The sequence below is a fragment of the Schistocerca piceifrons genome, chromosome X (assembly GCF_021461385.2).
Source record: "Schistocerca piceifrons isolate TAMUIC-IGC-003096 chromosome X, iqSchPice1.1, whole genome shotgun sequence".
Taxonomy (NCBI): domain Eukaryota; kingdom Metazoa; phylum Arthropoda; class Insecta; order Orthoptera; family Acrididae; genus Schistocerca; species Schistocerca piceifrons.
In genome coordinates, this window is record NC_060149.1 from 929,873,584 (window position 1) to 929,887,609 (window position 14,026).

Here is a 14,026-nt window from a genome sequence, read left to right on the forward strand (position 1 = left end):
TGGCTTGTAGGTAAATGCTAAAAATAATAGATGAAATTCTTAATGCAAACAATTAAATTTCATGTCCAAAAAATTTAACCTTTAGTTTAAAAATATGCCACAAGATGTAATTGAGCAATTCATTTGCATTTTTTATATTACCCAGAAATTAATTTATGGAATAATCAGGTATCCCTTTGTGTAAATGTTTTAACTCTTGTTTTAATGAATGTATGTTGTGAAACAGTACAACTATTCTAAGAACTCATTTCACTGACAGAGAAGTAGCAATGCAAGGAAAGCAGGTATGACATAAATGAAATATTTTCTTTACTTTGCCGTTTTATTATTCTTTCACTTACAGCTGTATCTCACTGCCAGAAATACACAAGGAATATCTGTTTATAAGAACTACTATTTTTCAATGGTGCACAAGATAATCAATGAACCTGTACAAAGGGCAATGAATGAAAGAAAAAAATATAACATCTCTAGAAGAATTAGCAAATACTTAGACAACACTGGAGAACACTTCAAGTTATACAATATCTACATTATGAATACATAGGTTCCTATAACAAATTTTGGAAAATTGTGTTGTATTTCTGTTTATGTTCCCACTGCTGTATAAAAATCTCCTCATACAAAGTATATTACCATGCATCACATATTTTTACTTGTAATACAAGTACTGAATGGCTGTTTAACAGTTTTTTTCATAATGGCATGCATCAACTCTGGTTTTATTGGCTTTCTGTAAGTTTGTGGTAGACAGATCAGAAAACCCCAAATAATATCTAAATTATAACCATAAGAAATTGTCATCATCACTGCAGTTTTGCTTGCTGAAATTTAAAAACATGGATTGCTTTATAAATGTTTTACTGCATATTTTCATTTTTATAGTAGTGCAAACATTTTAGTGACTAAGTTACATAATGTTCTGGGAGTTAACACAAGTTTATTATTAATGGGGCATAATACAAAAAGGAAATCAGTATCATGATGTGCAAATATCCCACAGTGAAGTGAAATGAACACAATCTTTAAAGAAACCATTATCTTATTATGTTCAACATAGAACTCACATGTGTTATCTAGTTATTGCCTCATATGAAAATTTTGGCTAAGAGTACTGACACATTTTAGACACACATGACATGATATTGGGTCTTGTCCACAAACCATGCTGACTTCTCAGGCATCTCTGAATAATTTGTACACAGTAGACCATATATGTAGTGAACCCATTCTTTTACTGTGTTGTATGATGAAAGTTTTTCAGTAATAACATGTTTTGCTATAAATCACAAGGAGAGTATGCCTAGATTCCATGTATGTATTATATTTGATTAAACTAACTTTTCCCATTTTTGAAAGTGCTACTGGTAATATTTACTAATTTCTTTGCTGAACATGTGTGAAGGAGTTCTTTTCAGCTTAAGAAATACTTTCACAACATCTGTTTATTTCTTGTAGGAACGCAGTTTAACATAGGCACCATACTTTTTTACTGTGGCTGTGAATGCATTAAATCTCAGTCATCACAAATTCATCTATGCGGTATACTCTTTCAGTAAGTGCATAACACACAAATCTTTTTATTCAGGTGTTAATAATGTTGAAGGTGACTGTTCTTTATTTGAGGGTTTAAGCCGCAGTAAGTCAGCATCAGGTTCAGTGGACTCTGTAGACTTGTGTTGTGATAGGTGGTATGGGGAAAAGCCTCCCCACTCCACACCAAAGAAGATGCCACCTGCACTTGGAGAAGAAGTTGGCAGACTGGGTCCAACTCCAGGGCTGAATGGGCCAAGTGGGCTACCACCTGCAACGCATTATCATGACATTTAGAACTACTGTATTTCGTACTAAATTAACATTCAAAATTATACTATTTATTAAACAGTAATGGAGTTCATAAGTATGCCACATAAATTGTATCAGGATTTTTTTTCTAAAAGAGACTTCTATTCAACCATTCTTCTAATCTATTTACTTTACACTGATTTGCTTGTTATTTCAATTGCAATTTTATGAAACCGTGATATTACCAACATACCAGTCACATCCTAGTCTTAAAATTGAAAGCATTACTGAGCTTGAAGACTGTGTTGACCTAAGGAGCTAACTAAAAAAATACACATTGAACACATGGACAGCTGTATTATCCTAGCCATCTACATTATCCTCATACTGCAGTGTCAGGACAATGTAATCCACTGGGACAATGTAGCTGTGTATGTCAATGCCTCGGCTATATGCTGAGTGGTACCTTTACGCCCTCCACTGTTTTTAGCAACTTTATTTTTAATATCACACCATTTCCAACTATTAAATGATAGTTCTCATATTGGTTGTTGCACATAGTATATAAAGGGCCAGTTCTCGCTTTACTTGTGCACATAATGTATTAATGTATTACCTATGTATTAATGTATTATTCAGCACAGAGCTTATTTTGCTATCTTTGTAGTTACATTGAACAGTCTGTGTTTGATACTAAAAAGTGAAAAATCAGTTTTAATATGTTTACATTGAACCATTCTGGCATTAAGATGGTTTACCACAGACAACCCAAATTAGGGACCTGAAATATTATACTCCCAAATATGTGTTTAGTGTCTTAAACATATTGACATCTGCGCAGAACAAAAGGCATGGTCATATTCCAAGAAATAATTGAATATTGCACTGAACAGTTCTTTGAATGCTGTACCATATTAGCAAAACTTAAAGTGCCTAAGTTGAGAGTCAAGTTTTATCCATCAACATCAGCACAATTTTCGCTAAAGAACTGTGGGCCAGTGAATGTTATGTCTGGTCCAGTTAACGAGAATGATATATCATTAGCTGAAATTTTATTATAAAGAGAAGCACTGAAATCATAATTGAATTTTAGTCACATTATAAACTGAATACTGATTTTACATTTTCAGTCAAGTTAACTGAGTGAACAAATGCAGATTAAGGTACCAAACTTGTATTGGCATGATTGGAGGGGCAGGGTGGGAGGGGTGGCAGGAATGGCATTTCTCTGTGATGTAAAACAAATGAACTGCTATTTTACTAATACATATTTAAAAGTAAATCTGTATACAATTTCCAGAAATCATGAATGTCAATGTTCATGAAAACTGCAACTGAAAGGAGGAGACATTTGACTTAAATGAACTTTATATCTGAAATTTTTACATGGAACACACAAATTATTAGAAACACACACACACCACACACACACACACACACACACACACACACACACACACACACACACACACACACACCACACACACACCACACACACACACACACACACACACACACACCCCTAGTGCAATGTTAAATGCAGTGGTGGAGAATATTACAACAGGGGCAAGTCAACCAACAAAAGATGATCTAGGCAGCAGCAGTGACATTTATATAAGCAAATATAAGGTAGCCCTGTGATGTTTTCAAAACTTATTACTGAAACTATTTAATACGAACATCATTGTCACAATGGCAGTATGACATGATTTACTATAATGGTTGTGTGTAAATAAAGTTCAGTACTATCAATTCTGAGCAAACAAAACTGTGCAATAAGTTTAACTATGCACATTTACTAGACTTAAGTAAAGTGAACAATGATGAACACACCACTTATTTACTGCACATAAACAGAAAATGAAAGGTCAAGCTAGTTTCCCAGATCAGTGAACTGTGTGACAAAGCTTGTAAGGAGGAGTATCCAATTGACCTAGACTACAACCATGAAGCTTTTTTAGGATGAAGGGCCATCATACTAATGTTCAGGGATGTAGTTAAGATGTGTCTGGGTTCTGTTTACTTGAAGGAAAGCCAGCTGTGAAATAAGTGACCAGTAATTGCAACATAGTATTAAGATCCAGTTACTGTTTTAAAAAATTTAACCTGAATAAATGTTATTCTTGCTGTGTGGTAAATCAACAAGGAGGGGTAACACCTTTAAAGATATGCACTTATTTGTTCAATAATCTAGGAAACACACTCAACTTACTGCATATTTTCAAAGTGGAACACACACAACAAGTGCGCTTAATTACTGAATGTGAACTAAAACCCAGAGAAACAATACATTGAAGATTAGAAGGTTACTTACTAGCAGTTACAGGCAGTACCATAATGGTGGTGGTGTGGCAATTTATGTAAGCAAAGATACAATATTTGAAAAAATCCTTTCTTGAACACCACACCAACAAAAGATCAGTCCAAGTGACTGGTGTTGTTCTCCACAGTAATGATCTTAACTTAGTGAATCTATGACTGGGTTATATCATCTACCAAATGCTGATGCAATACAGTTTCTGAATTATTTAGGAATAAAGGAGATGACTCACTGAAAGGCAGAAGTGCTATGTCATCGATAGGTACACAAACAAAAGGTTTGGAGCTTGGCTAGCTTTCAGTATGCACTTTCTTTTTCTAGCCATACAAAACACACACACACACACACACACACACACACACACACACACACACACACACATACTTTGATGACTACTTTGATGTTTTCATTGGTTTTGAAGTTGAAGGTATCCTTGTGCGAGGTTCATCTTCTGTGTCCTCGGCCTTCCAAAGGTGGTTTGCACCAGTGAAAAATTTGTGCTCTTGATGAAGAATGTTCCCCATAGGCCTGTTTCAAATTTTCAAAGTTCACAGTCATATATTCCCTAAGTTTAACACAAAACTTGATGGCATAATATTGCTCTAAGTTCTCCTGTTCCATTTTCGTAACATAACAACAGCACAAATTCATTCATGGCGCTCTCAAAAATCACACGACGGCTGTACGAAGCTGAAACTTGGACTGAGCATTTGGAAGGGATGAGCACACCAGTCTGCACAAGTAGAACACAGCACTGTCAGATTACTCACAGTGTTGTCAGTCTCATTACTTTTCTCACACACCTCATAATTTATGATCTCTTTGCAAGACATTATCCATTCTGTTTAACTGCTCGTCCAAGTCCTTTCCCATCTCCAACAGAATTAAAATATCATTAGCAAACCACAAAGTTTTTATTTCTTCTCCCTGTACTTAAATTCTCTTTCCAAATTTCTCTTCATTACCCTTTACTGCTTGCTCAGTGTGCAGATTTAATAACATTGAAGACGGGCTACAATCCTGTCTCACTCCCTTCTCAACTACTGCTATCCGTCAATGTTCTTTGACTCCTATATTTGCAGTGTGGTTTCTATACAAGTTCTGGATAACCTCCTGCTCCTTGTGTTTTATCTCTGATACTTTTAGAATTTTAAACAGTGTATTCCAGTCAACATCATCAAAACTTTTCTCTAAACCCAACAATGTTATAACAGTGTGTTTGCCGTTCTTCAGTCCCTCTTCCAGTACTGCCCACATGATCCCACATTTCTCCCTCAGGTCAGCATCTAGTCTTTCCAGTCTTCTGTAAATAACATGTGTCAGCATTTTGTAACCACGATTTATCAAACTGATGGTTCAGTAATATTCACACATCTTCTCGTAGAATAATATTCCCCACAATGAACTGTGGACCTTACTTTCTACATCTGCATCTATTCTGCGAGCAACTTTATGGTGTGTGATGAAGGGTGCTTGTATACCACTGTCACCACCCCATTTACCTGTTCCAGTTACAAATGGTTCGCCAGAAGACCAATTGGTGGAAAATTTCCATGTCAACTTGAATCTCTCAAATTTTACCTTCTTTGTCTTTTTGCAAGATATATGTAGGAGGAAGTAATGTATTAGTGGACTATCCTAAGGAATGGTTGCTCTCTTAACTTTAACAGTGAAGTTCACCACAATTGTGAACTCCACTCTTGCAGTGTCTGCCACTGGAGTTGGCTGACCTTCTTGTTTACTAAATGAACCTGTAATGAAACATGCTGCTCTTATTTGTATCTTCTGTATTTCCTCTATCTGGTACAGATCCAGACTTATGAGCAATATTCAAGTATTGGTTGAATGAGAGTTTTGTAAGCTACTTCCTTTGCGGGTGGGCTACAGTTGCTGTGCATTCATTCAATGAACCTGTCTGACATCAGCACTTAGTTTTATGTTGTTGTGCCATTTTAAATTGCTCTGTACACGTACTCCTAGAAATTTTTGTGGGTGTTACTTGCTGCCAATGATGGTTCTGCAATCATGTAATCATACAGTAATAGATCCGTCTGCCTTTCTATGTGCGATACATTACATTTGTTCACGTTGAGTGTCAATTACCAGTCCCTGTACCAAGCGTCGATTCTCTGCAGGTCTCCCTGCAATTTTCTACAATTTCCTAGAGTTGAGACTTCTCTGTTCACATCAGCATCATCAGGCATCATGAGCAAAAGCCTCATGAAACCTCTGACATCATCCACTGCTTGAAGTTACTTTTACTTCTGAAGAGTCTTCTCTGTTCAGAATGATATGCTGCTTTTTAATTTGGTAGAAAGTCATTTGAGTCACAGAGCTGGTCTGGTATCCCATAAATTCATATTTTGCTCATTAGGCAGCAGCGTGGAATTGTCTTGAATGCCTTCCAGAAGTCGAGGAACACTGCATCGACTGCTTTCTGGGTGTCATGGATGAACAGAGCGAACTGGGTTTCACACAGTCTTTGTTTTTGAAACCCGTGTTGAGTCCTACAGAGGAGATTTTCAGTCTTCAGAAATGTAAAAAAACATGAGCGTAGAACACGATTGATAATTGTATGACAGAGCAACATAAGAGATATAGGCCTATAGTTTTGTGTATCTGTTTATGGCCCTTTTTGAAAATGAAAATGACCGGCACTTTTTTTCTACCTCTGCTCTTCCAGCAACCTACAGTACACTGCTGCTAGAAGAGGAACCATTTCTTCTGCATGCTCTATGTAGAACTGTATTGGTATCCCATCAAGTCCAGTGGCTTTTCCTCTGTTGAGAATATTCATTTGCTTTTCTAACCCATTGTCACTTATTTTAATATCTATCATTTTGACATTTATGTGATGATTTAAGGGAGGAATGTCCTTGTCTAGCTGAGCAAGTGCCCCATCTCTTATAACCGTAAATTAATGAGATGTTGAACTCTGGACTACTTTATTTCCTTTTTCAAGGTTATGTATGCCTCCATGTTTACAAATATACATTTTCTGGAAATTCACTGAGAATTCATTAATTTTTTTATACAATGAAAAAAAGGAAGCATACATCTGTCATAAGACTTTCATCAAAACATCTTGAAAAGTCACTTATGAACAATCAGTGATTCTTGAAAGAAATAGTCCACAGCAAGAGCCAACTCACTGCATTTTTAGTTTACTTACCATCCCTGCCATGTGAAAAACAAAACAAATTCCCTCAAAAGCTATTTTCTATAGGCTGCACACACATTAAAAGAGAAATTGTCTTTTCAGTATCTATCATTTTGCAATGGTCCTTCTACGAACTAACAGGATTAATCTAAACCTCATTTTTCTCAAGAGGGAGAATTTACTTGGTGTCATGTCAGAAGAATATGGAGAAAGAGGCAAAACAGCACATGTGATTTTTTCATGTGCAGAATGAGCTGGGGTGTCGTGGAGCAGAAACACCCCTTCAGACAGCTTACCACAACACTTCGTCTCAATAGCCTCTCGTAAACTCATCAGGAGATTTTGGTAGTATGCTCCTGTGACAGTTTTCCCCATGAAAGCATAATCTGTTATTGCCACACTGTGTCAGTCCCATAAAACACTCAGCATCACCTTCCCTGACAATTGTTGTGCCTTCAGCTTTTGGTGGTGGTGGATCCACATGTTTCCCTTACTTGCTTTTCTCCTTTGTCTCAGTGGTATAGTGGTACAACTGCACTGATCCATTGTGAGTAGGTGATAAAGTAGTCATCTTGTGTGACTTCACACAGCTCAACTTTTTTGCAGGCCTCTCAGTTTGGTGAGCTTGTTGGATAGGCATGAACTGCCCGTGAATCCAGCACCCTGTGACCTATGTCCTGTTCAAAATGTCATGCTAGATGTTGAAAATTGATTTTCATTTTTTTGCTAGTGCCTCAGTTGTGATAAATAGGTTTTCAAGCACTAGGACTTACAGTTCTCTTGTGATCCCCAGTTAAAAAAAAAATCTGCTTCTTCGTTAATCATCATTCAAACCTGTTTGACTACACTGGAAGTATCTGCTCCACCTAACCACTGTGTCATATGATAGTGGGTTGTTTCTGTGCACTTCTGCCAGCAGTTTTGTTTGACTTTAGATGCAGAAAACAGATTTCCACATCAATTATCAATGGGCTGCACCTTTTTATTTGGGATTCTCTTGTAGCATGCTATAGCACTCTGGAGAGAGGATTTCAATGAGTAACAGACAAACAAACAAAAAATTAATTATCTAACTTGATTTTTGAGGTGATGATTAAAATGTTATGATAACCTGTCCCACATTTCTGATAATCTGGGTTATCCTGTCCAAAATAGATAATGAAATACATGAAACTGCTATCTGTACCTCACTTCTTGTTACTGAATTAGAGATAAATTTGACCAAAACCAGTTTGTGTGATTATGATGCTGATGTAGTGACAAGATAAAATTCTGATCCACTTTTTTTGTTTTGTTTTTTTTTCTTTTTGGTCATCAATCTACTGACTGGTTTGATGCGGCCCACAACGAATTCCTTTCCTGTGCTAACCTCTTCATCTCAGAGTAGCACTTGCAACCTACGTCCTCAATTATTTGCTTAACGTATTCCAGTCTCTGTCTTCCTCTACAGTTTTTTCCTTCTACAACTCCCTCTAGTACCATGGAAGTCATTCCCTCATGTCTTAGCAGATGTCCTATCACCCTGTCCCTTCTCCTTATCAGTGTTTTCCACATATTCCTTTCCTCTCCGATTCTGCGTAGAACCTCCTCATTCCTTACCTTATCAGTCCACCTAATTTTCAACATTTGTCTATAGCACCACATCTCAAATGCTTCGATTCTCTTCTGTTCCGGTTTTCCCACAGTCAATGTTTCACTTCCATATAATGCTGTACTCCAGACGTACATCCTCAGAAATTTCTTCCTCAAATTAAGGCCGGTATTTGATAATAGTAGACTTCTCTTGGCCAGAAATGCCTTTTTTGCCATAGCGAGTCTGCTTTTGATGTCCTCCTTGCTCCATCTGTCATTGGTTATTTTACTGCCTAGGTAGCAGAATTCCTTAACTTCATTGACTTCATGACCATCAATCCTGATGTTAAGTTTCTCGCTGTTCTCATTTCTACTACTTCTCATTACCTTCATCTTTCTCCAATTTACTCTCAAACCATACTGTGTACTCATTAGACTGTTCATTCCGTTCAGCAGATCATTTAATTCTTCTTCACTTTCACTCAGGATAGCAATGTCATCTGTGAATCGTATCATTGATATCCTTTCACCTTGTATTTTAATTCCACTCCTGAACCTTTCTTTTATTTCCATCATTGCTTCCTCGATGTACAGGTTGAGGAGTAGGGGCGAAAGGCTACAGCCTTGTCTTACACCCTTCTTAATACGCGCACTTCGTTCTTGATCGTCCACTCTTATTATTCCCTCTTTGTTGTTGTACATATTGTATATGACCTGTCTCTCCCTATAGCTTACCCCTACTTTTTTCAGAATCTCGAACAGCTTGCTCCATTTTATATTGTTGAACGCTTTTTCCAGGTCGACAAATCCTATGAAAGTGTCTTGATTTTTCTTTAGGCTTGCTTCCATTATTAGCCGTAATGTCAGAATTGTCTCTCTCGTCCCTTTACTTTTCCTAAAGCCAAACTGATCGTCACCTAGCGCATTCTCAATTTTCTTTTCCATTCTTCTGTATATTATTCTTGTAAGCAACTTCGATGCATGACATATTAAGCTGATTGTGCGATAATTCTCGCACTTGTCAGCTCTTGCCATCTTCGGAATTGTGTGGATGATGCTTTTCCAAAAGTCAGATGGTATATCGCCAGACTCATATTCTACACACCAACGTGAATAGTCATTTTGTTGCCACTTCCCCCAATGATTTTAGAAATTCTGATGGAATGTTATCTATCCCTTCTGCCTTATTTGATCATAAGTCCTCCAAAGCTCTTTTAAATTCTGATTCTAATACTGGATCCCCTATCTCTTCTAAATCGACTCCTGTTTCTTCTTCTATCACATCAGACAAATCTTCACCCTCATAGAGGCTTTCAATGTATTCTTTCCACCTATCTGCTCTCTCCTCTGCATTTAACAGTGGAATTCCCGTTGCACTCTTAATGTTACCACCGTTGCTTTTAATGTCACCAAAGGTTGTTTGACTTTCCTGTATGCTGAGTCTGTCCTTCTGACAATCATATCTTTTTCAATGTCTTCACATTTTTCCTGCAGCCATTTCATCTTAGCTTCCCTGCACTTCCTATTTATTTCATTCCTCAGCGACTTGTATTTCTGTACTCCTGATTTTCCGGGAACATGTTTGTACTTCCTTCTTTCATCAATCAACTGAAGTATTTCTTCTGTTACCCATGGTTTCTTCACAGCTACCTTCTTTGTACCTATGTTTTCCTTCCCAACTTTTGTGATGGCCCTTTTTAGAGATGTCCATTCCTCTTCAACTGTACTGCCTACTGCGCTATTCCTTACTGCTGTATCTATAGCGTTAGAGAACTTCAAACGTATCTCGTCATTCCTTAGTACTTCTGTATCCCACTTCTTTGCGTATTGATTCTTCCTGACTAATGTCTTGAACTTCAGCCTACTCTTCATCACTACTGAATTGTGGTCTGAGTCTATATCTGCTCCTGGGTACGCCTTACAATCCAGTATCTGATTTCGGAATCTCTGTCCGACCATGATGCAATCTAATTGAAATCTTCCCATATCTCCCAGCCTTTTCCAAGTATACCTCCTCCTCTTGTGATTCTTGAACAGGGTATTTGCTATTACTAGCTGAAACTTGTTACAGAACTCAATTAGTCTTTCTCCTCTTTCATTCCTTGTCCCAAGCCCATATTCTCCTGTAACCTTTTCTTCTACTCCTTCCCCTACAACTGCATTCCAGTCGCCCATGACTATTAGATTTTCATCCCCCTTTACATACTGCATTACCCTTTCAATATCCTCATACACTTTCTCTATCTGTTCATCTTCAGCTTGCGACGTCGGCATGTATACCTGAACTATCGTTGTCGGTGTTGGTCTGCTGTCAATTCTGATTAGAACAACCCGGTCACTGAACTGTTCACAGTAACACACCCTCTGCCCTACCCTCCTATTCATAACGAATCCTACACCTGTTATACAATTTTCTGCTGCTGTTGATATTACCCGATACTCATCTGACCAGAAATTCTTGTCTTCCTTCCACTTCACTTCACTGACCCCTACTATATCTAGATTGAGCCTTTGCATTTCCCTTTTCAGATTTTCTAGTTTCCCTACCACGTTCAAGCTTCTGACATTCCACGCCCCGACTCGTAGAATGTTATCCTTTCGTAGATTATTCAATCTTTTTCTCATGGTAACCTCCCCCTTGGCAATCCCCTCCCGGAGATCCGAATGGGGGACTATTCCAGAATCTTTTGCCAATGGAGAGATCATCATGACACTTCTTCAATTACAGGCCACATGTCCTGTGGATACACGTTACGTGTCTTTAATGCAGTGGTTTCCATTGCCTTCTGCATCCTCATGTCGTTGATCATTGCTGATTCTTCCACCTTTAGGGGCAATTTCCCATCCTAAGAAAAGAGAGTGCCTTGAACCTCTATCCACTCCTCGGCCCTCTTTGACAAGGCCATTGGCAGAATGAGGCTGACTTCTTATGCCGGAAGTCTTTGGCCGCCAATGCTGATTATTTATCAAAATTTAGGCAGTGGCGGGGATCGAACCCGGGACCGTAGACGTTTTGATTATGAATCAAAGACGCTACCCCTAGACCACTATGATTATGTAAAAAATAAACAGTTTTGTATAAGAGAACTACAAGCTACAATGCAGTCAAATTGATTGAAGTTCATTGATAGAAAGTATAGCGGAATGAAATAAATGCTGTAGCTGAGAGACTCACTCCATTTCTTATTACATATTTAGCTACTCCACTTTCAATCTTTTTAGGTATATGAATGAGAGTAAATTATATTCGTACACAGATGGGGGAAAGAATGCTGAAATGTGGAACTGGAGCATCATGTTCCATGAAGACAAGACCATATAATTTTAAGGGCTGCGTATGAGTTAGATATGATTCTGTTGTACAAACAGTACAGCAGAAACTTTCATTCTGTTGTTGAAACAGCTTAAAAAAGATAAATAAACACAAAATGAGCAAACAATGTAGTTTTATTAAACAAAAAATTGTTAGTCCATTTGTTGATAAGCCAACAAGACATTTGATGTAAATTAAAATCATTGGCCACCAAATTCTAGGAAGTCTTTCCAGCTGTGACAGAAAACACAAGGACTAAAAGTAAACATTCTCTTACAAATGCATTAGATCTGCTCAAGTAATTGCTATATATCACTATAAGGGATATAAGGTATAATGAAATAGGCTCAAAAGAGATTTTTTAAAAAATGAGATTGCTTAAAAGCTGGCTACGGACATACAAATTTTCAATATTTTGAAATATTGTGTTTACATGAGGGTAAATCTCTTATGCTATTTTGGCAAGTTATTGCTAATTTTGTCATTATTCCTACAGTGTAATGGTAGTAATGACACACACTTCATATGGCTGTATAATACAAGATGAAAACACCTAAATTTCAAAGCACAGAGAACAAAAGAAATTTTAAATCTTAACACGTATTACATAAAGTATGGAATAATGGTTAACACCTAAATATGTTTAAAGCTTATACATACCAATTGAAAATGGAACATTATTGCTTGACATTCCTGAAAGAGACTGAGAAGGAGAAAGCAGAGGAGATTCAACACTGAGGCTGGGGCTTGATGTAACTGAAACAATAACACAAAAATTTACAATAGCGAAAAGTTTTAGAACAAAGTCACAGAATTCTGGTACACAAAACTATATGGGAAATATAATCAATGAAATGTCAAAACTGTGCTGAATTAATTGCTCAATTATGCATAGTATTTACTTGTTTAGTTTATTATAAATGAACATTTTCTGTGTTTAGCATGTCTATGATTGTTACTGTGAATCAATAAAAAACTGAAAATGGAGGAATGCTTACTAAGTGTAGATACAAGTAAGCTGTTACATTTTCATAGACTGAGAAAGCACTCTCACCTGGAATGGAAATAATTCCTTGAACAAGAGATGAACCATGGACAAGCTGTGACTGATTTAGTTGCTGATGCTGCTTTGCTGCTAACTTTTCCTGTTTCCTCCATTTGGCACGGCGATTTTGAAACCATACCTGCAATATGGTTTTCTAAAGAAAACTGATGGAGTTCATTTATGGAATGTATTTATATCAAAGAGTGTGCTATTATTTCTTACAGAAGATAATTATGATTACGTTGTGAACATTCACATATAAAATACTTGACAAAAAAGTGAAGCACCCAGACGGGAAGGAGGAAACTAAATGGAACTTCATGGGTTGAGTGGTTATGTGATGTTACTTTAGTGATTACAGGGTAGAGTCAAATGTAGAAAATGTTCGGCAGTATGAGCTCATTTATCAGTATGACACTGCACCTCTGGTGTGGGTGCATGACTAATCTGGTTGGGAAAGGTATCATAAACTTGCTGTATCCTCTCCTGAGGTAAACTAACCTACAACTTTTGTATATGGTCTTTGTTCTATTGGGACAGATCTGGGGATCTTGATGACCATAGGAGTACCTTGACATCATGCAGAAAGTTCACAAAGACATATGCCGTTTGTGGATGAGCACTGTCCTGTTGAAAAATGGCACCACAATACTGTCACATGAGAAGCAGCATGTGAGGATGCAGGACCATGACATACTGTTGTATCATCAGAGTTCCATCAGTCTCTATTGGCCATGACATGAAGTCATACCCCATGGCTCCCCACACCAAATTGCTAGGAGTAACACTGCTGTGCCTCTCCAAAACATTGGAAGAGTGGTACCCTTCCCC

The 14,026-nt window shown here is 37.4% G+C and overlaps 1 protein-coding gene across 3 annotated transcripts in view; it reads right to left on the reverse strand.

Moving 5' to 3' along the window:
* Positions 1-303: 303 nt before the first annotated feature.
* Positions 304-14,026, reverse strand: part of LOC124721851 (homeobox protein aristaless-like) — a 128,149-nt gene continuing 114,426 nt past the window's right edge. For all 3 annotated transcript variants that reach the window (XM_047246981.1, XM_047246983.1, XM_047246982.1), the window contains 3 exons: positions 13,205-13,334; positions 12,811-12,906; positions 304-1,804 (listed from right to left, as the gene is read on the reverse strand). In XM_047246981.1, the coding sequence (XP_047102937.1) occupies positions 1,581-1,804; positions 12,811-12,906; positions 13,205-13,334 (450 nt within the window). In that variant the 3' untranslated portion in view covers positions 304-1,580. The remainder of the gene's footprint in view (positions 1,805-12,810; positions 12,907-13,204; positions 13,335-14,026) is intronic.